The sequence below is a fragment of the Microcebus murinus genome, chromosome 15 (assembly GCF_040939455.1).
Source record: "Microcebus murinus isolate Inina chromosome 15, M.murinus_Inina_mat1.0, whole genome shotgun sequence".
Taxonomy (NCBI): domain Eukaryota; kingdom Metazoa; phylum Chordata; class Mammalia; order Primates; family Cheirogaleidae; genus Microcebus; species Microcebus murinus.
Window position 1 is genome coordinate 37,975,071 of NC_134118.1, and position 25,243 is coordinate 38,000,313.

Here is a 25,243-nt window from a genome sequence, read left to right on the forward strand (position 1 = left end):
AGTATAAGCTAATTTTTTCCAATTGTACTTTATAAAAATTTAAACTTTTACCAAATGTACTGATTTTGTACTAAACCAGTTTATTCTTTCTTATATAGCTTCTCGGACTTCTATTCAGAGTGAACTTCATCGAGATAGGAGGTATGGTTATATTTATAATAGAGAGCATATATTCTGCTAATTATTGAAATAAAATTGTGCCATCAGTTAGGAGGTTAAATATTTCTATTTTGTATGTTACTCTGTTCTGCCTCATCGGTACATCTCCTGAATAAATCTATAAGTTTGAATGATGAATATTTTGCCGGAGAGAAGTGATACAGCCCTGAAAATGTTCTTTTGATTTGTTATTATTTACTAAAGTTAATTTTCTAAATGTTTATTAAACAATGCTACATGTAAAGCATTGTTATAACTGCTACGAAGAAATGCTTTGTACCTCATAGCTACCTAGTAAATGTTGCCTAGATAAATGGATGGGTAACAGGATAGAAAATTGAATGGAAGGGTAAGAAAGGAAAAGAGGCAGGCAGGAAGGATAGATAGCTGTATGAATAAATGGTGGATGGCAGGTTGCAGAAAGGAAGTGAGAAGAGAGTAGCTGGAGAATAGAAGGGAAGGACCAATGGACAGACAAATAGATAAGTAAAATGGATGGAAGGATAGATACGTGGACAAAGAGAAGAATGGAAGGGTAGACAGGTGGATAAGTGCATAGAGAGATTTTTATAGGTCATGGTTCCTGCTTTAAAATTTCTTACAATATCGTATAGAATAACGAAGAGGAAGGACTTTAGAGTCAGACAGAACCAAGTTCAAATCTTGACTTCACTATTTCACTCCATGTGACCTTGGTCAGGGTGGTTAACCTCATTAGCTTCTGTATCCTCATCTTTAAAATAATGCCAGTCATTCACAAGGTTGTCATAAGAATAAATGCATATATGATACTTAACATTTTTTAAGTAGTAACTCTATTTAATTAAACAAAAGCTATAAGCAGAGGTTTTTACGGAATGCAGTTCAAGTTTAATTTTTTTTTTTTTTTGAGACAGAATCTCGCTTTGTTGCCCAGGCTAGAGTGAGTGCCATGGTGTCAGCCTAGCTCACAGCAACCTAGCTCACAGCAACTCCTGGGCTCAAACAATCCTGCTGCCTCAGCCTCCCAAGTAGCTGGGACTACAGCCGTGCGCCACCATGCCCGGCTAATTTTTTCTATATATATATTAGTTGGTCAATTAATTTCTTTCTACTTATAGTAGAGACAGGGTCTCGCTCTTGCTCATGCTGGTTTTGAACTCCTGACCTCAAGCAATCCACCTGCCTCGGCCTCCCAGAGTGCTAGGATTACAGGCATGAGCCACCATGCCCAACCCAGTTCAAGTTTAATTAATGGTCAAGTTCTGCTGTTTCACAAGCTTCATGACAGTGTGCATATACACAATTTTGGTAATGACAGTGCTTTTTAATTTTTATTTGCCATAGAGTGCTAGAGAAAAGCAGAGCAGGTATCCTTATTTGTTAGGTGAGAAAACTGAAGCTCAGAGATGTTGGTTGATTTGCTCAGCAGGATCATACAATTGGTGTTTGTTAGGAAATCATGTTAAAGACAAAATTTAAACATGAGAATGTAGAATCAGTTTAAGAATAGGATGAAAGAAGTCATGCCTAAATCACTATGGCTCCTCAGTATTAAAGAGTAATCATCATATCATATCCAAAACTGATCAGGAACACAGAGACATATATCAGGGTCTAGAAGTAAACATGTAAACCCAAAACACTTCAAAGATAACTTTGAATTGGGACAGAAATGGGGTGAGGAGGAAGAGGTAATTTTTATATGGTAATTTTCATTTTGGAGTATGTACCATGTAATAACAGAAAATCAAACAATTCCATTTGACCAGTATGTTTTTCTACCATTCACTATATGCTTGCCCTATAGGCTGATAGCAGCAGACAGAACCCTGGAATGAACAGATTGTATGGGCCTTACTTAATTCTTATCCTTAATAGCTAAGGCAGAGTCAAGTGTGCTCAGAGTACATATCTCTAACTTTTGGAGGCCAAAATCATAGAGGATGTCTGTCATTTGCTGTTTTGCAGCCTGTCACAGGTCATTTCTGTGAATGTGGTTGTTCTTATAACTTTTTGGGTGCTGGTGGTTTTCATGAATCTTTGAGCATTTGCAGATAGAGGGACAATAGCTTGTTACCAACATGCAAAACCTTACTGAGGCTTCTGTCCACTAGGCGCCCAGAGATCACCATTGTGGCAGCTGAGCCATTGAGGCCAGCCTCGTGGTTTCCAGGAGCCCCACCCCCAGGACTGGGATTTTCCCCATCTTCTGCTGCAGGCCCTTGGAGGCCAAGTGAGCTGGTTCCTGATGAGGTAAATAAACATTCTGTTATCTCTTTGCCTGTTTATTTTTGAAATGAAATTCAGTGATAAGAACAGTGAGACTTGGCTATTGCCCATAGATGTCTAAAAATCTTCCTTCTTTGTTTTGTAGCTCCCACCATCCTATGAAGAAGTCATAAAAGAAATAAACCAAGTTCAAGTTAATACTACAAATAATAATAATGCTGCTGCCACTCCAAGGCACACTATTACTTCTGCAACTCAGACTGACTTTTCAGAAGAAATAGACAACGATCTGCCTCAAAGTAATGCGAGTAATTTGTCTTCCCTAATTCTGACCTACATCTATGGAAGTAATCAGTAGGCTTCCATCCTTTAAAATAATTTGCAATGTGTGCATAAGTCATTGAGCTCCGCTTCCCAGTCAGTATGATCACTGTGTGCTTACTTTCTTTGAGTATGCAGTGGTTATTATAATCATTCTCACAAGCTGCAGCCCTCATCTATTGGGTTCATCCTAGTTTATATCACAAAAACATCATCTGTTTAACTCATGGTGCATATTAATGCTGATACCCTTTATTTCCATTGAGAAGCATGTTATATTTAGCAACTTAAACTTAGGATAGCATACTAAGGGTGACTGTCCTATTAGTCTTTTTAAAAGGATTGTATTAGGGTGACAGAGATAAGAGTAAGATGCTTTGGAAAAGTAAAGGATTAGAAATGTTAGAATTTTGACAACCAGAGAGAAATAATTCCTTTGATAAGTCTGATGAGAATCAGGAATTTAATGGTGTTTTAAGATATTATATAATGAATGTTTCTTATATGAACCAATATAACTTGAAGAACACTTCTGCAAGCTGAGTATAAACATTTTCCCACTTTTTACTGACTAAGGAAACCCAAGTCTCTTGATATTCCACATATATGGTTTTAAAATTCTGTATATCGCCTATATTTTTTTCTTTTGAATTGTAACGTGGCAATTTTTTTTGTTGTTTGGTCTTGTCAGCATTCCAGGCACCTCTCAAGCCTCTCCAGCCTTCCCCAACAGTCTCATCTGGCAATCTTTCAACAAATGTGGCACCTTTAATAGTTTTTGATATTTCTGAAGAACAGAATTGTCCAGAAAATACCAGTGCTACAAGATGTCCAGTGCCAAAACCAAGATCAAAAAGCAACCTCAGACCCGTAGCCAGAGATACTCAAATTAAAGAGCAAAGTTACCAGAAAATCAGCCCAGCAGCCACAGAAGAGGGGTCATCCCCAGGCCGGCCCCAGTCTCTGTCAGTCTCTGAAGCTGACAATACCAACAGTTTAGACAGTCAGGCAGTGATGAACATTATGAACACAGAACAAAGCCAAAATCGTATTGTTTCAAGAATCAAAGCATTTGAAGGTCAGACAAATATAGAAACCTCAGGGCTGCCCAAGAAACCAGAAATTACTCCCCGTACACTTCACTCAAGGCCTAATGTTTCCTCGGGGAAACCCTCTGTGGCTCCTAAACCAGCTGCTAACAGAGCTTCTGGAGAATGGGACTTTGGGACTGAAAGCAGACGTAGGGTGACCTCCAAGGAAGGGCTCACCCCATACCCCCCACCGCAAGAAGTGGGAAGCATCCCAGTAACCAAACCTGAATTGCCAAAGAAACCAAATCCTGACCTTATACGAAGTGTTAATCATGAGATAACGGGAGGAGGGCCCCTGGCAGAGAGCTCTGATGCGGGAAAGAAAGTCCCAACTCCTGCTCCACGGCCTGTGCTGCCGAAGAAATCAGTTTCCTTAGAAAATCCCACCTACCCTCCACTGAAACCCGTCACTGTTCCTCCCCGACTTTCAGTGGCATCACAAGCCAAAGCATTCAGGTCACTGGGAGAAGGGCCCCCGGCTAAGCCCCCAGGTCCAGTTCTGCAGAGCAAGCCTCTGGATGATATCAACCTCATCAGCTTTGATGATGATGTTTTACCCACCCCATCTGGGATCCTGGCTGAAGAATCTATTGGTTCAGAGATGGTTCTAGGTGAGTAAAAATCAGAAGTGGAGGGGAATCTAAACTCATCATGGGATATCTTAAACGGCATTTGCTGTTTTAGTTTCTAGCTATATAAGTTACTGAGGTACGTGTGTGCACATACACATGCATGTGTGTGTATAGAGACAGAGTCAGGGATGAACAGAGAGAGATTAAGAAACATGGAGCTAGGAGGGGAATGGAGATAGAGAGAGAAAGAAAAATATAGGATATGGGGAAGGGAAATAGAGAGAAATGGGGAAACACACACATCCATTAGTATTATATGAGCCAAAAGGAAGCAGACAGGGCCAGGGACTAAACTAGGTTGTGGGGCTGGCTCTTGTTCTGGCAGGTAGATGTTCAGGCTTCACAATGAAAGGATCCAAGGAGGTTGGGGGATTGTGGCATTAGAAAGATGCAGAGGAAACTTCTCATAGATGGGAAGCCATGCAGTGGCCCCAGAAGGGCTCCTCAGGTGGAACTGGCCCCAGTTGGGAGTGCTAGGAGAAAGGCCGGCTCCAGGGGAGGACTGTGACAAGACCTATGTAAGGAGTGAGGAACCAGCCACATGTTAGGAAGTTTTTTTCTGTAATCTTCACAGAACATCTCCCCTGGGGAATGCAGAGTTTTATAAATAAAATTCAGCAGTTGTAACTTTGCTACAAAGATTGGGACAATTAGATTTCCCAAGAGGCAGAGTGTGTTTTCCTTCCTCACACTGTTCAGATGGAGGGTGTTATGGTAAAGCTTATCTTTGATTTGTCAAACTAAGCTGCTCTACTTGTCATTGATAAGATTCCTTTTATTAGTGTTTACTTATTTGGATGGAATTTGTGAACATATGAACTTAATAGTATTTTCAAAAGGTTAACTGTCATCTTATAAATGTTTAATATGCATCAAAATGGTACAAGCTGTGATTTCAACACCAAATTCTGCACTGCACAGGTGCATTTTAAATGACAAAAAACACATACAGTACTTATTAAATATTTATCATGCACACAACATTGTAACTGGCAATAGCATATAAACTAAGAGACATGCCTCTTATCCTAAAAGAGTGGAAGGAAAAACATTAGACTATATTGAGCTTCTGCAATGTACCTAATGCTCTGCCAGATACTTAGACATACATTATTTTAATATTTACAGCAATGCTCTGTGAGACATCATTGGCCTCAGTTTGCAAATGAAGAAAATGAGGCTGAGAGACATCAATGGATAATTTGCCTACTGTCATGAAACTAACAATTTTCCAAGCTAGGATTCAACTTGGTGTTTTTATTCTAAGTCTAGTTTATTTTTCACTATATCATGTTACTACCCAACATTTTCATGAATCCCTAACCAGGCAACACTTTAAAAACTTTTCAAGTCTTTGTCAATATCATTTTCTTATATAAACTTTTTTGGTGTTATGAGCTTCAGAGAAGGTCAAGGATGAATAAATCCAACAGCAGCAAGCTGTTAAGGTGTAGAAATAGTACAAGCCAAAGAAATATTGCCTTTTATTGCACCTGCTAGATTCTATGAGGATGGCAACTTGGTTAATAATTGCTGAAAACAAAATAAGCAGATAATTATAGTCATTTTCAAAAAGAAAGGTCAACAGTATACTTTCAACATGAACGTAGTTTCATGCTTCATACTCAGCCTTTTCTGCTTCTCGATTTCTGTCACTTTATTGCACAACATTTAATTATTGAGGCAGTCTTATAGCAAAATGTGTAATTTGCTTGCCCTATCCGACTTTAACCATTGCTCTTGACTGTGGAGTTATACTGAACTGAATACTTTATATGCTTCCTAAACCTGTTCCTCCTCCTGTATTTTGCACCTCACTAGTGACACCATCACACACCCAGCCTTCCCTAGAGAAATCCAGAGGTCATCCCTGAGTTTTCTCACCATGTCACACAGAGCCTACCATCATTGCTGTGTTACCTTGGGCAATTTACTTAACCGCACAGTGCCTGGGTTTCCTCATCTATAAGACACATTACTACTACCCTTCCTGGAGGCTATTGCAAGGGTTAAATGTGATTATGCAGAAAAGCCCTATCACATTGTCTGACACATGGTGACCATTAAATAGTAGTTATTATTGTTACTTCTGGCTTCATATCCAGTTAATTACCAGCTCCTGCTGGTGTTATCTTCTGAATAGTTCTTGACTCTGCCTCTCATTTCCATCCCTCCTTGTACTGCCCCACTTTAGGCATCTATGCTCAGATTACTGCAGTGACCTCCTAAATTGAGCCCATTCAAACAAACCCATCATCCAAGGGATTTTACTAGAGTGCACACTGGCCCTTATCGCTTCCCTACTTATTATATCCAAAGGCCTTCAGGATCACCTCTGCACTGCTCAACATGTGGAGGGATTTTTGTTTGTTTGTTGACTTAGGGCTTTGTGACCTTTTGATGGTATTTCAGTAGCACTGTCATTGTAAATAAATGTTTATAATCTCTTTGTGAAACCTTGCCTAATCATTCAGGCATCAGCCAGACACTGGGAGAGGAACGCAGGAGAAAGAAGAGTAACTCACAAATATGTCTTTCCTTCTCTTTCTCTTCCCTCAAAAATAAAGAAAATCTAATAAAATAGTGTGCATAAAATGAAGTTGCCATATTAAGCTCAGATAATAGAGATCAGAAAATACTGAAGCTATGAAAACATTGTAAAGATTAGAAAAATTATTAAAGGAAAACTCATAAAACCAGCAATTTAATACTGGATTCATTTCTTGGGTAGAATGCCTTCCAGGTTAATGTAATGGAGCTGAGAAGTATTAGCAGTTCCTCTTCACACCTTTACAAATCATACCCAGTTGTCCAAAAAAAAAAAAAAAAGAACGTTTCTGCTGTCAGCCCCATTACATAGACCAGAATAATAGTTTAGCAGTTAATTTCTGGTATTAATAGAACTCAAGGGAAAGAAATGACAGAAAAGCAAGCGAGGGATGGTGAAACTAATTATGATGACAACCATATTATTAGAGACAGGTAATGGGCGGAAAACTACTTTATCATCAATGTTTTTCCCAACCCAGTAATGAAGACCATGTGGATATAGGTGTTAAGAGGCCTTCTTGTTTGGCAGCAGGTGTTGGTGTGATGGGCTAGAAAGAAGAGAGAATAAACACTGCAAATAAGAGTAGACGAAAATGCCATTGACTTCTCTTAGATTTGGATAGGAAATTATTCTGGAGATGCTCTGTGTCTCTTCTATAGAAGCAAGAGCAAACAGTCTGTGATAGAATTATGGCGGCAAGGTTCTTAACCCTTTCTAGATTACAGAATTCTGAGAATCTGATATAGCCTGTGAATCTTTTATCTCCCTTGAAAATAGCCATTAGCTCATGCGTGCACAATTCAAGATACAAATTCCAGAGCTTCCAGGGCCCATTCTGAGCTCCATACTAAGGACTTCTATAGAATATTGGAAATAAACTTCAATGGACTGCTAGGTAAATTATGGTGCATCCATAATAATGGAGTATAGTATGGTAATTAAAAGGAGGTATACCTGTTATCTCCTACTAGGGGTGAACCTCCAAGATATTACTAGGTGAAAAATGCAAGGTACAGGATAGTATTTGTGGTATTTTAGCTACTGTTTGTGTTAAATGTCAAATGCAACATGTTTAGAAAGATGTATAAAAAGTCAGTAGCAAAGGTTGTCTTTCATGAAGGAACTTGATAGACAGGAGAGGATGAGGGAACCTGGTTCTATCCATGTACCTTTTGATCCCTTTCAAATTGCAGACCATGCGCAAGCATTACCTTTAACAAAATAATTAGCAAATAATCTTTCCTAAATAGCTGAATATAAGCATTATTAGGCTGAAAGAAACTGGGAGAGTTATCTTTTTGCTACAGAGAGAGAACTGCTTCCCCCACTGATCCTCAGCCTTGTGAGTAGAAATTTTAAAAACAATAAAATAGTGATTTTTCTAAATAGTTATATTAGTATTATTCAAGGTTACAAATGGAAGCTAATTATTATGAACTTAATATGTCTAAATTATATCAATTAAAAAACATATATCTGTATTATTTCCCTTTTAAATAGAATCCCAAAGAGATTTTCAAGTGGTTTTGTATTGATTTGTTTGGCAGAGGTGTTATTTCAGCTTGAAATTTCTTGTGATTGAATTTATTTTACTGAATTTTTTTTCAGTTACAAAAGTAAAATATATTTGTTGTAACAAGTCAAACAATTCAGAGATTTTAGTAAAAAAAATTAATTTCCGCAGTGGTGCGGCACTAAGACTTCCTTGCCTCGCCTTATGGAGAAAGAAATTTTTTCCCCCAGAGACTTGTACAGTAGAATAATTACACATGATCTGAGTGTCAACTATTAAAGAGCAGCTAATGGTATTAAAAATAAAGGACCAAAAAATAGAGGGTAACTAAGACACTTTGAATGCTTCATAAGTCGCACCTATGCTACTTCGAATGAAATACTTCAGGCTAAAAAAAAAAAAAAAAAGCTGGGCCCTTTAACAGGATAGGTGAGATCTGCCCACTGTGTGTGCAGGATGTGGGGCAGGGTTTCCTGGGGCCAGTCCTCCAACAGCAAGCAGGTTTGGATGCCCCCTGTGGTCAGCCCTTCAAGGGTGCTGATTGGCCTCTTTCCTCCTTTCCCTGCCTCCCTTGTACATGCCCTCACTGCTGGAATGTGAGTGAGTGTGTGTAGGTGTTACACTTTCCCAGAATTTGATTTGAGCTGGGAAACAATTTAAGTCATTCCATGCTCGAGATTTTCTTCCTCTTTCTTTACCCACCCACCCAAAAAACATCATTAACTAAAACTTTATACTAATAACCAACAGATTATAGTTACCAAAAGCCACTGTTAAAGTAGAAATGCCATTTGAAAGGTAGGACACAGTGAATAAGTATCAGAAGAATTATTAAAACACGTCCAATCCAGTTTTTGGAAAGACAAACAGTATCATTAATGGAGCCCTCCCCTCCCTCACACAGCACACTCCTGTATCATTCTGCAACCTGCTTCCCTTCTGCTTTCCTTCTTCCCTGCCTGAAGTTCATCACCTTGCTCTTCTTTTTCCTTTTCCTTTTTCAATAGTACTTCTCACCTTCTAATATACGACATGAATTGCTTTCCTATTATATTTATTGTTTATGGTCTCCATCTCTCTGCTGGACTGTAAGCTCCATGAAGGCAGAGTTCTTTGCTTTGTTCACTAATGTATTCCCAGCATCTAGAAGAGCGTTTGATGTGGAGTAGGCACCCAGTCAGTATTGAATAACAAAAGTGAAAAATAAAATTACGAAGAAATTCATATAAAATAATTCTGGTTTTGTTTTTCAAAATATCTATATAAAAACTATACATCATATTTATAGAAAAATATGTAGAAAGATACACCAAATTTTAGATAATAATACTTGAGAGATGAGATTACAAGATATTTTCTATTTTATATATTAATGTTTCCCATTTTACAACAAATATTACTTTGAAGTAAAAAATTGAGCTATAACAAAATAAGGAATCAAGGAATTTGGTTAAACCTAAAAATAGGAGTTTTGTTTGTTTGGTGGGGAGGGGAAATAGGTTACATGGAAGAAAATTGTATTATTAATACAGTAGTCTTCTATTTTGAGTTTGATGTTATTCTTTTGAAAACCTTGAGTTGGCTTTTTGGACTTAAGACTCATATCACTTGTGAGCTGATAGGTTTCCATAGAGGGGTCATCAAATTCTCTTTTTCTCAGTAACATGGTAATTATTATTTTAGCTAATATGCCACCTGGGAAGCCTTCTTAGGTGATAGATAAGAAACTAAAATAAGATTGTAGTTTACCATCATGTCACCTCACCCAGCACCGTTACTGGAACATAATAAATGTAAATATGTGAGTGAGTGACTAGTGAGAGAGTGATGCCTTTGGCAGGACATATGTGGTAGGATTGCCTGAGAACTGGGTGGAAGGAAAGGGAAGTATTAGGTTGCTGAAAGGGCTTCTTATTAGCTCAGCTCTTCACGCATCCTACAAAGAGCTGGTCAGCAAAAAGGTACTTATTGAACTGCAGCTCATAACAGGCAGAATGTAAATGCTGTTCATCACAGGGGCTATGGAGTTCAAAGTTTTATGGGGAGTATCTCCCTACAGGCAAGATCCATAGAACAGATGCAGAATTACAGCATATACTCATTCTGCCTCTTGTTGAATAAAGGCAAAGGCAGCCTCAAGAGATCTTGTGTGCCGTATAGAATATCTATTTTATAGAGCATTTTATTTTGTTTTTGCTAATCTATTTATTTTTAGGTTTCCCATCTTTTAAAAAATGTTATAGTCATTTTTCCAAACCACTAAAAAGAATGTTTACATTAAAGAAAAAAAAAACCGTTTCTTTCAGTGAAAAGGTTTTATAGCTGTGCTTGTGTTTAAAATGCTTTTTCCTAAGCATACACCATCCATTTAAAATAAAACAGTTAAGATGGAGAAATTCCAAGGGATACATCCTTTCCCCAAAATTAAATATTTGAAGAGACATGTCCTATTTTATTTCTGGGATAAAACGTTCTTCATTTTCATGTTACTGAAGTGTAGTTTTACTAAACTACTAAATTCGAGACTGCTGAGCACCTTCCCGGTGCCAGGCATGGCACTGCAAAGGATGGCGGCCCTTGGTGAGCCCTGTGAGTCAGTGTGTTCCGGTGCAGGCACAGGGGATACAGAGGATGAGAGTCCTTACTCTCTGGGGGATCTGGGAGGCTTCAGAATGCAGGAAACATTGTCTCCTCTTTTCAGTTGCCCCTCATTTTCCGGTGGACACTTATGAAATGATCACTCTCCCCTGGAAGATAGCTTCTACATAATTCAAGATCATCGTGGATCTCTCTCATCAGAGAGAAGAAAAGCTGTATGAATTATTTACAGAGCACTAAGTTATTTCCTTTTATGAGGGCCAACTTTGTTTTTGTCTCTGCAAACTGAGATTTTGTTTATCTATGAATAGTTTTCCCTTGGGCATGAAAAATATGACTCTTACAATATGAATGAGGTTTTTTGTTTGAGTCCATGTTAACTAAAACATGCAAAATAAACTGTGTTTTTCATTAGATCCCTTTCAGCTCCCCATAAAAACAGAACCAACAAAAGAACAAACAGTTCAACCAGCACCCACCAGGAAGCCCACTGTAATTCGAATTCCAGCCAAACCAGGAAAATGTAAGCACTTCTCTGCCTTCTTTATTTGCTTCTTCGAGAGCCTGGAAGAAATATATACTAATTTATCAGTGCCTGCTTTTGAAATATGTGTAATCTGACATTTATTATTATTCATAGTCAAGGACACTTAAAAGCAAATTGTGTTTCTGCAATTCTTTGACAGTTAGTACAGTAAGTTTGGATTTCATTTTTCTTTAATATTATCTTTAGGCAGAGAGAATAGAGGGAGACTGTGAAACTCAGAACAACTGTAGTATCCCATGTTAGTGCCTCTGGTAAGGATTTAATGGGGAAGTAATCAAAATTAATAGCAAATAAAGGTATATATGTCTATCAGGAGTATATTATTCAAATCAACATAATCTTAATATGGCTATGTGTGAATTGTATAAAGAGCAGTAACCAAAAGCTTTAAAAACATATAACGAAGTATAAAAATATTTTTAAACTAGTGTAACGTTACATTTTTATTTACTTCTGTACTTGATTTTTTTGCTTACTTGAATTTTTTTAATGGTACAATGATTAAAATTCTTTATGAGCTTTAATAAGTACTTCAAAAAGAAATCTGATATTTGTTGTAAGGGAGAAGACAAAAGGGCCAGAACTATTTATTTTAGGCCCCAGATTATTAAAATGTGCGGGCAAAAGTGTGTGTGTGTGTGTGTGTGTGTGTGTGTAAGCATACTTGGTAGGTTCACAGTGTTCATTGAAGTGATCACACTGCTCTCTCCATGGGCCTTTGATTTCATTTATACCTGCAATGCCTAGCAACACATAGCCCAGATGTGTTCTTGCCTTTGTCAAACAAAAGATTCTCCTTTCCTCCTAACAGCAGAGTTAAATGTCCCAGTCTTTCACCTATAGCACCCAGGATTGTACTACAAGGATACCCTTTATGTTAGGGATTTGTTTTTTCTATGAAGCACTACTCAAAAGGATAAGATTGGTTTTAGTCTCTTCTTAATGTTTTTGTTAATTGATGGCTTTTAGCCAAGTAGTAAGAATGTTGAACTGGGTTTGCTGTGAAGAATGAGGAGGAGAAAAAGTCAAGAGTGCCAAATTCTGGTGGGTTCTAATTTCTTATATTTTCGTGTTAGAACAGGTTCCATATTTTCTGATGGTGTTATGTAGCCTACAGATCAGTGAAATGATAGCTTGTTGGGTTGTTTGCCTGTTTGTTTGTTTGTTTGTTTGTTTTTTGAGACATAGTCTTGCTTTGATGCCCAGGGTAGAGTGAGTGCCGTGGCGTCAGCCTAGCTCACAGCAACCTCAAACTCCTGGGCTCAGGCAATCCTCCTGCCTCAGCCTCCCGAGTAGCTGGGACTACAGGCATGTGCCACCATGCCCGGCTAATTTTTTCTATATATATTAGTTGGCCAATTAATTTTTTTCTATTTATAGTAGAGACGGGGTCTCGCTCTTGCTCAGGCTGGTTTCGAACTCCTGACCTCAAGCAATCCGCCCGCCTCGGCCTCCCAGAGTTCTAGGATTACAGGCGTGAGCCACCATGCCCGGCCTTTGTTATTATTTTGATAAATCTATTCTGGGTTTTAAAAGACATAGTGAGATATAATGACAATAAATATTGCCAGAGCTCGTGGGTTTTAAGTAATGCAATTTTTACACAAATTTAGTAATACAAATACTTAAATTTATTTTCCTGTTGTGTCAGTAATCCCATAGACCACCTCCAGGTTTGATGATTCTCTAGGAGGATCCACATGACTCAACATATATTTGTATTCATGGCTATTATTTATTACAACAAAAGTATATGAGGCAAATTCAGAAAAGGGAAAAGGCAAATGGGGTGAAGTCTGGAGGAAACCAGGTGAAAACTTCCAAGAGTCTTCTGCTGGTGGAGTTGTATAGGATGTACTTCATTCTTCCAGCAATGAGTTGTGATAACACATGTGAATTGTAAAGCAGGGAAGCTCATTAGAGACTCCATGCCTAGGATTTTTACTAGGGGCTGGTCACATAGGCACTCCTAGAAATTTTGACATGTACCAAAATTCCAGATTCCCAAAAGGAAAGCAGGTGTTCAGCATAAACTATATTCTTCAGTTCTGGGAATGATGGGAACCTTCCCAAAGTCCAAGTTCCCAGATGCCAGCCAAAGACCAATCTTGTATGCAGGCCCTTCTAAGGATATGCAGTTTTTGGCCTATGTTTACTTTTTATGCACACCTGTAAACTGGATTAATAACTCTGAAATCCTGAAAAGGATATGCTGAGGAAGCACCTTTATTATCCTGAAAAATCTCCAGGAACAGTTAGAAAGTTGAATTCTGTACTGCTAGATGTGAGAGAACTGAAGTGACAAAATGATTTCTAGAGAGTTATTTCTATTTATATGAAAAATCAGTTCCCCAGAGCAGTGGCTCATGCTTGTAATCCTTGCACTCAGGGAGGCTGAGACAGGAGAATTGCTTGAGGTCAGGAGTTCCAGACCAGCCTGAGCAAGAGTGAGACTCTGTCTCTACCAATAATAGAAAAAATTAGCTGGGTGTGGTGGCGCATACCCAGCTAATCTGGAGGCTGAGGCAGGAGGATCATTTGAACGCAGGAGTTTGAGATTGCAGTGAGCTGTGATGACGCTGCTGTACTCAGAGAAAAACAAACAGTTCCCCAGAATTTTATTATTACAATTATTAAGCAATGCATATATATTGTGGAGGAAAAAGAATGAGACTTTTGGTATCAGAAGAATTTGGAATGGACAAGAGAAGAAAGGAATAGCTTTGTAGTACAAAAATCCTTGGTTTTCTTTGAACCTGTCAGCTCGTCCCTCAAGACCTGTTTCTTCTGACTAGATTGTCTTTTTCCCAGACATCTGTGTGGCTCCCTCTCTCAAGTGCTCAAATGCCACTATGTCAGTGAGACCTTCCCTGACTATATTATTTAAAATTGGAAATCTACATGTACATCTCATCATCCCATACATACCCACACCAGATACTCCCTATCTCCCTTCCTGCCAGTAATCTATTTCCTGTCTACTTTCATATTACTACTTTGTACCCCTAAATATTTGTCACAACAATACTATATCCTAAATGATTCATTATTTCCTTGTAAGAAATAAGGAAACTGCAGCACAGAGAAAGTCTTCAAGATGGTGACTGAGTTGGATGTTCTTGTGTATGTCTTAATTCCCAGAGCAGCCCTGCCTCTCACTAAGAAAGCTTGCCTGTCTCTAAATCATTGTTTTCCTAGTAGCCGGCCTGGGTATTTTCCTCCCTTTGAGAGTGTTTTCCTGTCTGTGGATAGAACAGAAACCTGACAAATCATCCTCTTGTTATAAGTTTTTCATGTGAAATGGAAGTAGAAGATGTTCATTTGAAAAAAAAATTCCCATCTTCTTTCAGTGCCTAAACTGAACAGTGTAAAAGGCGGCTTTAGACTCCTTTAGTATGCTGCAGTCATCCTCTCTCCACCTACTTTTTGCACATAGATTTACTAATTAAATCTGGTCATCTTTGTTTTCTTCTTTTTAAAATAAGTTGGGACCAGGAATAGTGACTCACACCTGTAATCCTAGCACTCTGGGAGGCTGAGGCGGAAGGATCGCTAAAGGTCAGGAGTTCGAAACCGGCCTGAGCAAGAGTGAGACTCCATCTCTACTAAAAATAGAAAGAAATTAATTGGTCAACTAAAAATATGTAGAAAAAATCAGCCGGGCATGGTGGCACATGCCTGTAGTCCCAGCTACTTGGGAGGCTGAGACAGAAGGATCCCTTGAGCCCAGGAGTTTGAGGTTGCTGTGAGCTAGGCTGATGCCACAGCACTCTAGCTTGGGCAACAGAGTAAGACTCTGTCTCAAAAAAGAAAAATAAATAAATAAAATAAAATAAATTGGGAGTACACTATCACTGAGACAAAGATATGATTTAGATGTAAAGGTATTGTTTGCTTAATTAAGGGTAATTCTCTAATCTGGAGCTAATGAATTAGAAAACACATTTAATTATTTTGGGGTGGGATATACCACCTGTTAAGAAGCAGCATTCTTTTTTTTTTTTTTAAGACAGAGTGTTACTCTGTTGCCCTGGGTATAAGTCAGTAGGGTCATCATAATTCACTGCAACCTCAAACTCCTGGGCTCAAGCCATCCTCCTGCCTCAGCCTCCTGAGTAGCTAGGACTATAGGCATGTGCCACCATGCCCAGCTAATTTTTCTATTTTTGGTAGAGTTGGGGTCTTACTCTTGCTCAGGCTGGTCTCAAACTCCCGACCTCAAGCAATTCTTCCTCAGCCTCCCAGAGTGCTAGGATTACAGGCATGAGCCACCACACTTGGCCAAGAAGCAGCATTCTTTATTAGAATGAGCACAGCACTGGATCTGACAATGACAAGCTCTAAGATTTTGGATAGCTTACTTATTTTTGTAGCTTCAGTTTCTTCATCTGTAAACTAGGTAGGATATTATCTAGTGTAGTACTGTCCAGTAGAACTTTCTATAAAGATAGAAATGTTCCAACTCTGTGCTGGTAGCCACTAGCCACAGGTGAGTACTGAGTACTTGAAATATGGCTAGTGCAACTAAGGAATTGAAATTTTAATTTAATTTAATTTTAATTAATTAAGATTTAAGTTTAAATTGCCATATGTGGCTACTAGCTAGTGGACTGGACAAATCTGACATGTAGATATTAGTTCTAGAAATGTATGTAAATATAGTAACTTAATGCCTGGCACATAGAAGGTTCTTAGCAAATGCTGGTTATTGTTGCATTTATTTAGTATTATTTTCACTCTCTACAAAACATAGAATAAAATTAATTGATGTCAACTAACACATCAATTTTCTGAGGTTTGTTGGGAGCTCTTTCTCATCTGCTTAATTATATATTCTCTGTGTGGATCTTTTATGATAGCCACTTTTCCAAGGAACCAAGCAGTAATCATTTTATTCTTTGGAATTCCAAAGACTAGAAATTATTCACGAATTTTATATTTTTCCAGGTTTACATGAGGATCCACAAAGCCCACCTCCTCTCCCTGCTGAAAAACCTATTGGAAACACTTACAGTATAGTATCTGGAAAACTCAGTAATATTGACAGAACGAGAAACTTGGTAAGTAGTCATTATAGCTTATATTAAGTTGAAGACTAAGCCATGCATTAATTTAAAATACTTAGCTGATGTGTAACTTATTTTACCACTGATTAGATTAAAAAAAAACAACAAAAAAACAAACAACCTTTATTAGAAGCCAGTTTCTAAGTTCCAGGTACTTATTTAATGTCATTTTCAATATTTGAAAAGTCCCCGTAGAGAAATTAGGCCTATTCATTGTAATTCATTATAAAATAATTTGTCCTATGCCGATGTCATATGATTGCCTTTTAAATGATACTGATAATAAGGTAGTTATTAAAAATCTCTAAAAACCTTAAATATTTGTGGAAATAAATTTAGTCAGATAGTCAGTTTTTATTTAAATTATCCAATAAGTGACACTATTTTAAGATGATTACCATAAGAATTTTTTAATCTGAAATTTTAGAAAAAAATTTATTTTTTTAATTTAAAAATATAGAGCTTTACTTTGTACTTGCTAAGATGGTGGCCAAAGAATTTTTTGTGTATATATATTTTTTTATTTCAACCTCAATACTATTCCTTCATACATTTTTAAATTTTCTATGTGGTAGATGATCTTTTAGGCATATTTTAAGAGAAATCAATTCTTAAAGTCTTTGAACCAAATTTTCAGTCCAAATCTCATAATAGTTTTACATTGTGCATTAACTATGCTTATTATGTGGGCAAACTCACCTAATCATCTGGTGAAAAGAAATTTCTTTGAAGGAGACATTAAATTAAATTAGTCAATATCAAGTTAATGAGATTTTCCTGAGGAATGAATTAAAATTTAGTGATCACTTGGATTTTCAAAGTACTTGGTAATAAATTTTTATTAAAACTGGGCCAAGAAAGCCCAAAAGATGATAGTAGGGCCCCTACCATACTATTGTTGAATAGGAAAATCACAAATTTCCATGGAGGAAAAGTTGTTTGAGAAGATTACTGGCTTCTACTCTGTTTTATAAAGGAGCAAGAGGGTGATGAGTAAGTAAATACATCATTTATTAAGTGATAAGATGGGCCTTGTAAACTATAAAGCTCTTCTGAAAATATTAGGTATTATTACGTTAGTGTTAAGCTGTCTACAAGGAACTCCCACATTTTAGAACAACCAGAAAAGGAAATTAAAATAAACTAAACCATCTGGAAAGATACTATATTCATAATTGTGTTTGTACCCCACGTGGACAACATGAGGGAAATCCTGTCCTGCACTGTTTACAAAGGGAGTCAGAGCATTCTGTACTGTACTGAAATAAGTGCATACTATTAATAGCACACTGAGTCTGAAGGAAGAAGAGTTGGGGAAACAGACCACAAGTAAAATGATTTCCCTATAGTCACACGTGTAGATTTTTAGGTCCTGATATTCAAATCTATGCCTAAGAAATTGCTTTTGAGAATTACAATTAATGAATTTTAGACCAGAGGCCATAAGGGCTAAAGGGTTGTCGATGAGGGTCTCTAGAAAGAACACTGCACCAGTGTAGTGATCCACAGGGATAGGCATGATCTTTGCCAACTACATCTCCTGACCGAGGCACGGGACAAAAACCCTTTACTCTTTCTCTTGCCATGAGTCTGGGGAACTTTCCGTCTCAGGATAAGATGGCTGAGTTGTCAGACCTCACTTTCTTCATTTAAATGATGAGGGACCCCAGGGTGAAGAACATCTGGAACCATTCTGTCAGCAGGAGCAGACACCTCCGTGTGCCCTGTTGCCCACCTGGAAATGCAAGGCTTCCTAAACACCCCCCAAGGAGGCTGCTAACCGTACAGGAGGAGAGTCAAGAGCTGCTGCATAGTATGATAAGGAATTAAAGATACAGCACAGAAGCTCACTAATGAGAACAAACACATTCTGTATGTGGAAGAAGGAGACAGGCTGATTCTGAATTCAGGACATAAGAAGTGGTACAAGAAAAGAAGAAACATCTATGGAGGCCACTCAGTAATTCTAACAGACAAGAGTATGGTCTTAGGATAAATAACTGTTTTTTAAAAATATGGCAAAAAATTGGGAAGTTATTTTGAAATTAGAATATAATTTCAATGCAGAGGAACAAAAAGATGGAATCTGCAGAGACAGTACAAGTAGGAAAACCAACTTCACCAGAAACTAAAATGTTTATCCAAACACATTACAAACCAAAGTTCAGGCGTGTCAGAGCTAGAGAAAAACTACCAAAAAGTAGATGCAGAAAGGCTTCAAGTTAGGTGTGGAATACTGAAGAGGAAGAAATTCCTAATCAATAATCTTTCAAAGACTGTCTGCAGAACCTGGGCACAAACCCAGACTTGAACAAACACTAAGACAGTAGCTCCTACAGGAACCGTCTCCTTTTCTCAGTATTTGGAGTATGTCAGATATGGCAGTGCCTTTCAGGATGTGCCTAGCATCCTTCAGGAATTTGAATATACTATTTTTTTTCTGATTTAAAATTTGCACACTGTAAAAAATCGAGAAATTAAAAAGATATTTAAGATTTCCCATAAAAATACCACAACCCTGGGAAAATTAATATTTCGTACAAAAATTGGATCATATGCTATGTATTTTGTACAGTACATCATCTATACCTTTCCATGTCAAGTTTATACATCTATGTTTTTTTAAATTTTTTCTTAATTATCAAGTTATTCAACAACTATACTTTTGATAAAAGCAATACAATTTTTTCACCATCTGCTGAAGTTTGTGTGTTTATTTTAATTTTAAAGGTGGCCAAAGAAATGAATGCATTTTTGAAGTATTATAGCAGTATTCATCAGGAAGAAATATAGGCAGCAGTATATTTGTAAGGATTATATTCTGGAATATTGCAGGGTTTATGAGCTGGTGACTTGCCTCACTACATTAACTGAACTCATTAGTGAAACCAAGTCTTAAGGGCAAGCTTAATTTGTTTTTAAAAATGGGATTTTAAAACATTGAAACATGTTTAAATGATCTCATTTATTGGCAATTAATCATTTGGTATTTAAGGAAAAGTTGTAAATATTCAATATGAATTAAAAATCATGAAAGTGAGTTTTAGCTTGTTTATAAGATAAGGAGTAAAGTAGTCTGAATTAGCGCAAAGATTGCCAACCTATAATAAGACTTCCTTTACCAAAACAAAAGGTAGTATAATTTTAAAGGTCTAGCTTTTTTACCCTTACGAGGTCTTAGAGAAATATTATTTCCTAGGTGTCAGTGTTGGGGCCTTAGAAAGTAGGAAAGGTGAAAAAAAAGAGACAATCAGAATTAGAAGTATTTAGTGAGGACTTTTCCCCAAGAAACTAATGTTTTGGTTTTGAGATCCTTTAGCTTCCCACTCAACAGAAGATCTGAAAATGTTTTCCATGTATTATATTCATTTCCCAATTCTTGAGCTATCACATGTTCAGAAAACCTACTTAAACAACATAGTTTGAATCCCTTTCTCTACAAAAATCTTCCTATTAATTCCACCCTTCCAATTTCTCTCATCTACTGATGGGATAAAACATTCCAACTATATATCTTTTATTTTTCATATTATTCCCCTTTACTCTTTTCCTCTTTCCTACAAAACTCTTCTTAGACCATCCCAACCCCTTTGCTATAGTGGTCAAGCACTCTTCTCTCTTGAACCTGTTCTACTCCTCCTCACATGCCTTCCTTTCAGGCCATCCCTTAAACTTCTTTTGTGTTCCCATCTCCTTCTAGTTCAAAACCCACTAAAAAATGTTGAAACCATCCAGTGATCGGATAAGAACTGCCTGTTCAAAGCAAAACAAACTATTAGCCACCTCACTTACTATGTGTTTAAACTTAAAAGCACTATATTTCTTATGTGTGATCATGGGATGAATGAAGACCATATATTTTTTAATTCCCTTCAGTACCTGCTTAGGTTGTTACCATGCTACCTGTCGTGGTTTAAACATCATCCCCTAATGTGACATGAATCCACTGGGTGCGTAACTGTGCAGTGCAATTGGTCAGGCTGTAGTCCACAACAGGAGATCCCTTGGTTTCTTCCTTTCAGTGTTTTCACTTGTATTAGGACATGGATAATTTTGGTAGGAGTGAGTTAATATTATTTAAGATTGAAAACTCTTTTAAGCAACTTTCTATAACTCAGCTACATTTCTACTTACAGACCCAGCCAAAAGTATTATCCAGAATTTCTCTTGACAAGCTCTTGTTTCGGATTAACCTTAACTAAAAAGTATTCTCTGATACTTGCAGGAATCCAGCCACACTGATCATATAGGAGGTTTTGTGCGAGGACCCCCAAGGTTGCCACCAAGGTAAGAAAGTGTGTGAAAAGTTAGAGAAAAACTAATAACTCAGAGACTCAACTCTCTTTTCTATCACCGAGACTGAGTGTTGTTGGCCATAGGTCTTCTTTTAGAGATAAAATAATCTCACAAATTCACCAGGGCCACTGGCCCACAGTCTGCTTCTGACAACAGGCTGTGGAAATCTCTGCACCGTTTTTTAACACTGTCCAAAAACTCATAGAGCATAAACATGGGTCTCTATTACTTATCCTGAAACAAATGAATAAGACTCCTTTCTGAACCTAAAACAACTCCACTTCTGGAATACATACACTCTCTCCCCAGCCCTGCTCGGTAAAGAGAAAGAGTCCTGGTTTTTGGCATTTCCAAGGGAAACAGGATTTGTGAGCTCAGAAGTGAGCTGCCTCCTGAGTTCCAGAGCTATTTGAACAGAAGACTGTAATGCTATCAGAAGATATTACTATGTTGAAAATTATTTCTATCATAGGGATTAAGGAAAAGCTTTCAAAGTAACAGTTGTCCTATCCCATTTTCAGAACTGGCTTTCTTTATATTAATCTAAATTAGAATTTTAATAGTAACTCCTATAACATGAATATTAGGGGATTTTGATGTTCCTTTTCTAATCATGTGAAAGACCCCAGCACATATACCTGATATCTTATTATAAGCTTTCATCTCAGACTTTGGTAGAAATTGCTTAGTTTCCTGAAATAGTCATGGTGTGTTTAATAGCAAATGGGGCCTTAGAGAGCTCATGATAGTAAATGCTTGTTTGTCTTGAACTAATGAATCTCTAGTGCAAGATAAGAGGAAGCTGGAACATCGTGGCATTTCCTCTAATAATGCAATGTTTAATGCAGTAGTCGTTTGCTCAAAAATAGCACACCCTGCATGTTTCAGTAAATTGTATTCCACTAGCAGAAAGCTGTGTGTGTGTGTGTGTGTGTGTGTGTGTGTGTGTGTGTGTATAAGAAAGGACAGAACAGAATCTGATACTGATCAAAACTCTGACTCATGGCTCCTATATTGACTTTCAGACCTGTAAATGGAAAAACCATTTCAATACAACAGCCTCCTCCCAAGGTGCCTCCTGAGAGACCACCTCCCCCCAAACTCTCTGCAACCAGAACATCAAATAAAAAACTACCTTTTAATCGGTCCTCTTCTGACATGGATCTTCAGAAAAAACAAAGTAACTTGGCATCTGGACTCTCAAAAGCCAAAAGTCAAGTCTTTAAAATTCAAGATCCGGTGCTACCCCCTCGCCCCAAACCAGGACACCCTCTCTACAGTAAATACATGGTAAATTCAGCTCTTAAAAATGTTTGTGGTCAAGAGGCTTGTCCTAAAGTATATATAAGATTCCTTAGGAAAAGGTGGCGAAATAATTGTACCTTATCCCTAAGAATGCTCTTGATAAGTAGGTGAAAATAAAACCTAGGTCTTTAAAGCTGGGTTTTATTACTAGGAGAAATGTTGGGAAAGAGGAAGCAGGGTAGGCAGGGATTATAACTTGCTGTCTTCTTGACCAAACAGGAACTCTGAAAAACCTGACCTAGTAGGTTATGCTAATGGGAGTAACTCTAACAGATTATATCTTTGAATATATATCTCAATCTAGATCTTGATATAAAATTTTTAATTATTATGAGTACATAATAGTTTTATACATTTATAGGCTACATGTGATGTTTTGATACAGGCAAACAATGTGTAATAGTCAATTATAGTTTATATCTTATAGCTCCTTTTCCCGCTGAATAAAATTTAAAATGAAGCAGAAAGACAGTTCTTATTAAGATGGATGGTTTTTCTCTCATTTCTCCCTTTTGTAAGCCTAATTATCATGGTCCATTTAATAGCTACCAGTTAGAAGTTTGCATCAATAATTGAGATAATTAAGATATTGTAAGAATTTTCTGTTTGAATGTTTTTTCTCATCAAATGACCTAAACCTATGTCTCCATTTCCCATAGTTGAAAAACAAAGTTGCTCTGCTCTCTACTTTGGTCAGGTTAACCTGAAAAAAATCTAAAACAAGTAAAAATGATAAAGAGAGCAGGACTACTTTCACTGTTTCTTTTCTTTTTTCTTTCTTTTTTGTGGGGGGGAATTAGAAGCACATAGATGGTTGCTTGCACTTTTTTTTTTTTTTTTGAGACAGAGTCTCGCTTTGTTGCCCAGGCTAGAGTGAGTGCCGTGGCATCAGCCTAGCTCACAGCAACCTTACACTCCTGAGCTCAAGCAATCCTGCTGCCTCAGCCTCCCAAGTAGCTGGGACTACAGGCATGCGCCACCATGCCCGGAGAGTTTTTTTTTCTATATATATTAGTTGGCCAATTAATTTCTTCCTATTTATAGTAGAGACGGGGTCTCGCTCTTGCTCAGGCTGGTCTCGAACTCCTGACCTCGAGCAATCCGCCCGCCTTGACCTCCCAGAGTGCTAGGATTACAGGCGTGAGCCACCGCGCCCGGCCGGTTGCTTGCACTTTTTAAACAATGGTATGACAGAGTACCTCCTAACAAGAACAGCAATGAATAATTTTATATTGTTTTACATTTCCATCATTGACCTAGAAATTATTTTTTCTTTAAACTGTTCAGGGTTTTAAAAAACCCTCATTAGAAAAGGGTATAGATAAAAAGGAGGGTAGTATATTCACATTCATTTGAACTGATGAAATTTTAATTGCTAAAACCCAGGGGTGTTTTTGCGATAGGTTACTTCATAAATAAATAAAAACAATAGCTGATGTATATTGAATACTAATTATGAGCCAGATACTATTCAAAGCACTTTATATATATTAAATAACTCATTTCCTCAAACCAACCCTGTGAGGTACATATTATTATTATCCCCATTGTACAAATGAGAGTGACAAGACACAGAGAGATTGAGTAACTTGCCCAGGGTCACAAAGCCTGTTAATGGTGGGATCAAGATTTGAACACAGGTTGACTGGCTCTGAGCTTGTGCTTCTAGCCATTATGCCATATGATGAAAATAATATTACTAGTTGTAGTCTCTCCTTGATTTGGCCATTCTATGTTAAGACCTCTTACTTAGGGGAACCAGATTTCACTTATGGTTCTTAGCATAGTTGTATAATGTCAATAAAGCATTTTAAAAACTCAAAGAAATTAATCAATTCAAATGATGGTATACTTAGAGTGATATGTCTCATTATGAAGTCATTCTTTAAATCCCCCATTTTTTCCCTACCATTAAATTGCAAGCCAGGAATCTGGGTACAATGAAAGCCCTAAGACTCTGCTTGACATTCTGGGAATTGGCACTGCGGCACCCAACCTTACAAGGCTACACCCTTACACTCTGTATCGTTGTTTCTGGGTGATCCAACGGCCCAGGCAGCCTCCCTTCCCATGTTGGAAGTGAGCTTGTGTGATTGCATTCCCTGGGTATGACTTTTATATTGTACGGACCCTCTGACCTGCACTCATCAGCTAAAATTTACCAAAGCAGGGAACAGAGGCTCCTGGCCAAGGTAAAATGTAAAATCCATTTTCAGATCAGACAGAGCTGAGTGGACCAGAAAGTTTCTGGGGTAGGCAGTGAAATGGGTGTAAGTAGATGCTTGGAATCAGAAAGACTCTAGGAGAAGATTCAAGGTAAATGGAAGCACTCAGTCAGGCAGTACACAGAGGGCTGATAGGTATCAGCCTTCAAAAGGCAACCACCGTGAGAACCATGAATTAAAGACTTGAGTGCCTTGTTCATCTATGAGGTCAGGTACTAAGTATTTATCCATCAGCCCCCACGGGCCTTGGTGGACCTTTCCCTGTTGACTGGAGCTTCCTGGTTGTGGGTGTTAAAGGGAACTTCAGGCCACATTCGGTGCTTGTGGTTTTGTGGGCTAAACTCCCAAGAGCTTTTAGTATCCACAAGAAATGGCAGGCCCCACTAGACCTATAGCGGGAAGAAGCCAGATAAAGAGTTTAACTGCTGGAGAAGTTGCACTTTAGGTACACATGCCAAATCCCTAAATGTTCAGCAACTTATGAGGAGGTTATTTGATTGTGAATAATCCTTTTATTGATTTACATTTAAGCTGTCTGTGCCTCATGGAATTGCCAATGAAGACATTGTCCCACAAAACCCTGGAGATCTCTCTTGTAAGGTAAAGTAGAACTCTTTCTTGACAGACTAATGTAAAAAATTGCTGGCCTCTGTCATTGCCATTACACATTATTAAATGCTTTAGGCTCCAAAGATTAAAATGTGAAAAAAGTAATAATGTTTTATTAA

At 37.7% G+C, this 25,243-nt stretch overlaps 1 protein-coding gene across 4 annotated transcripts in view; it reads left to right on the forward strand.

Annotated features, from left to right (window-relative positions):
• Window positions 1–25,243, forward strand: part of SH3D19 (SH3 domain containing 19) — a 151,154-nt gene that overhangs the window by 106,606 nt on the left and 19,305 nt on the right. For all 4 annotated transcript variants that reach the window (XM_012783717.3, XM_012783718.2, XM_020280160.2 and 1 more), the window contains 9 exons: window positions 99–141; window positions 2,256–2,394; window positions 2,516–2,669; window positions 3,383–4,393; window positions 11,492–11,599; window positions 16,571–16,683; window positions 20,915–20,976; window positions 22,011–22,275; window positions 25,047–25,115. In XM_012783717.3, coding sequence (XP_012639171.2) covers window positions 99–141; window positions 2,256–2,394; window positions 2,516–2,669; window positions 3,383–4,393; window positions 11,492–11,599; window positions 16,571–16,683; window positions 20,915–20,976; window positions 22,011–22,275; window positions 25,047–25,115 — 1,964 coding nt within the window. The remainder of the gene's footprint in view (window positions 1–98; window positions 142–2,255; window positions 2,395–2,515; window positions 2,670–3,382; window positions 4,394–11,491; window positions 11,600–16,570; window positions 16,684–20,914; window positions 20,977–22,010; window positions 22,276–25,046; window positions 25,116–25,243) is intronic.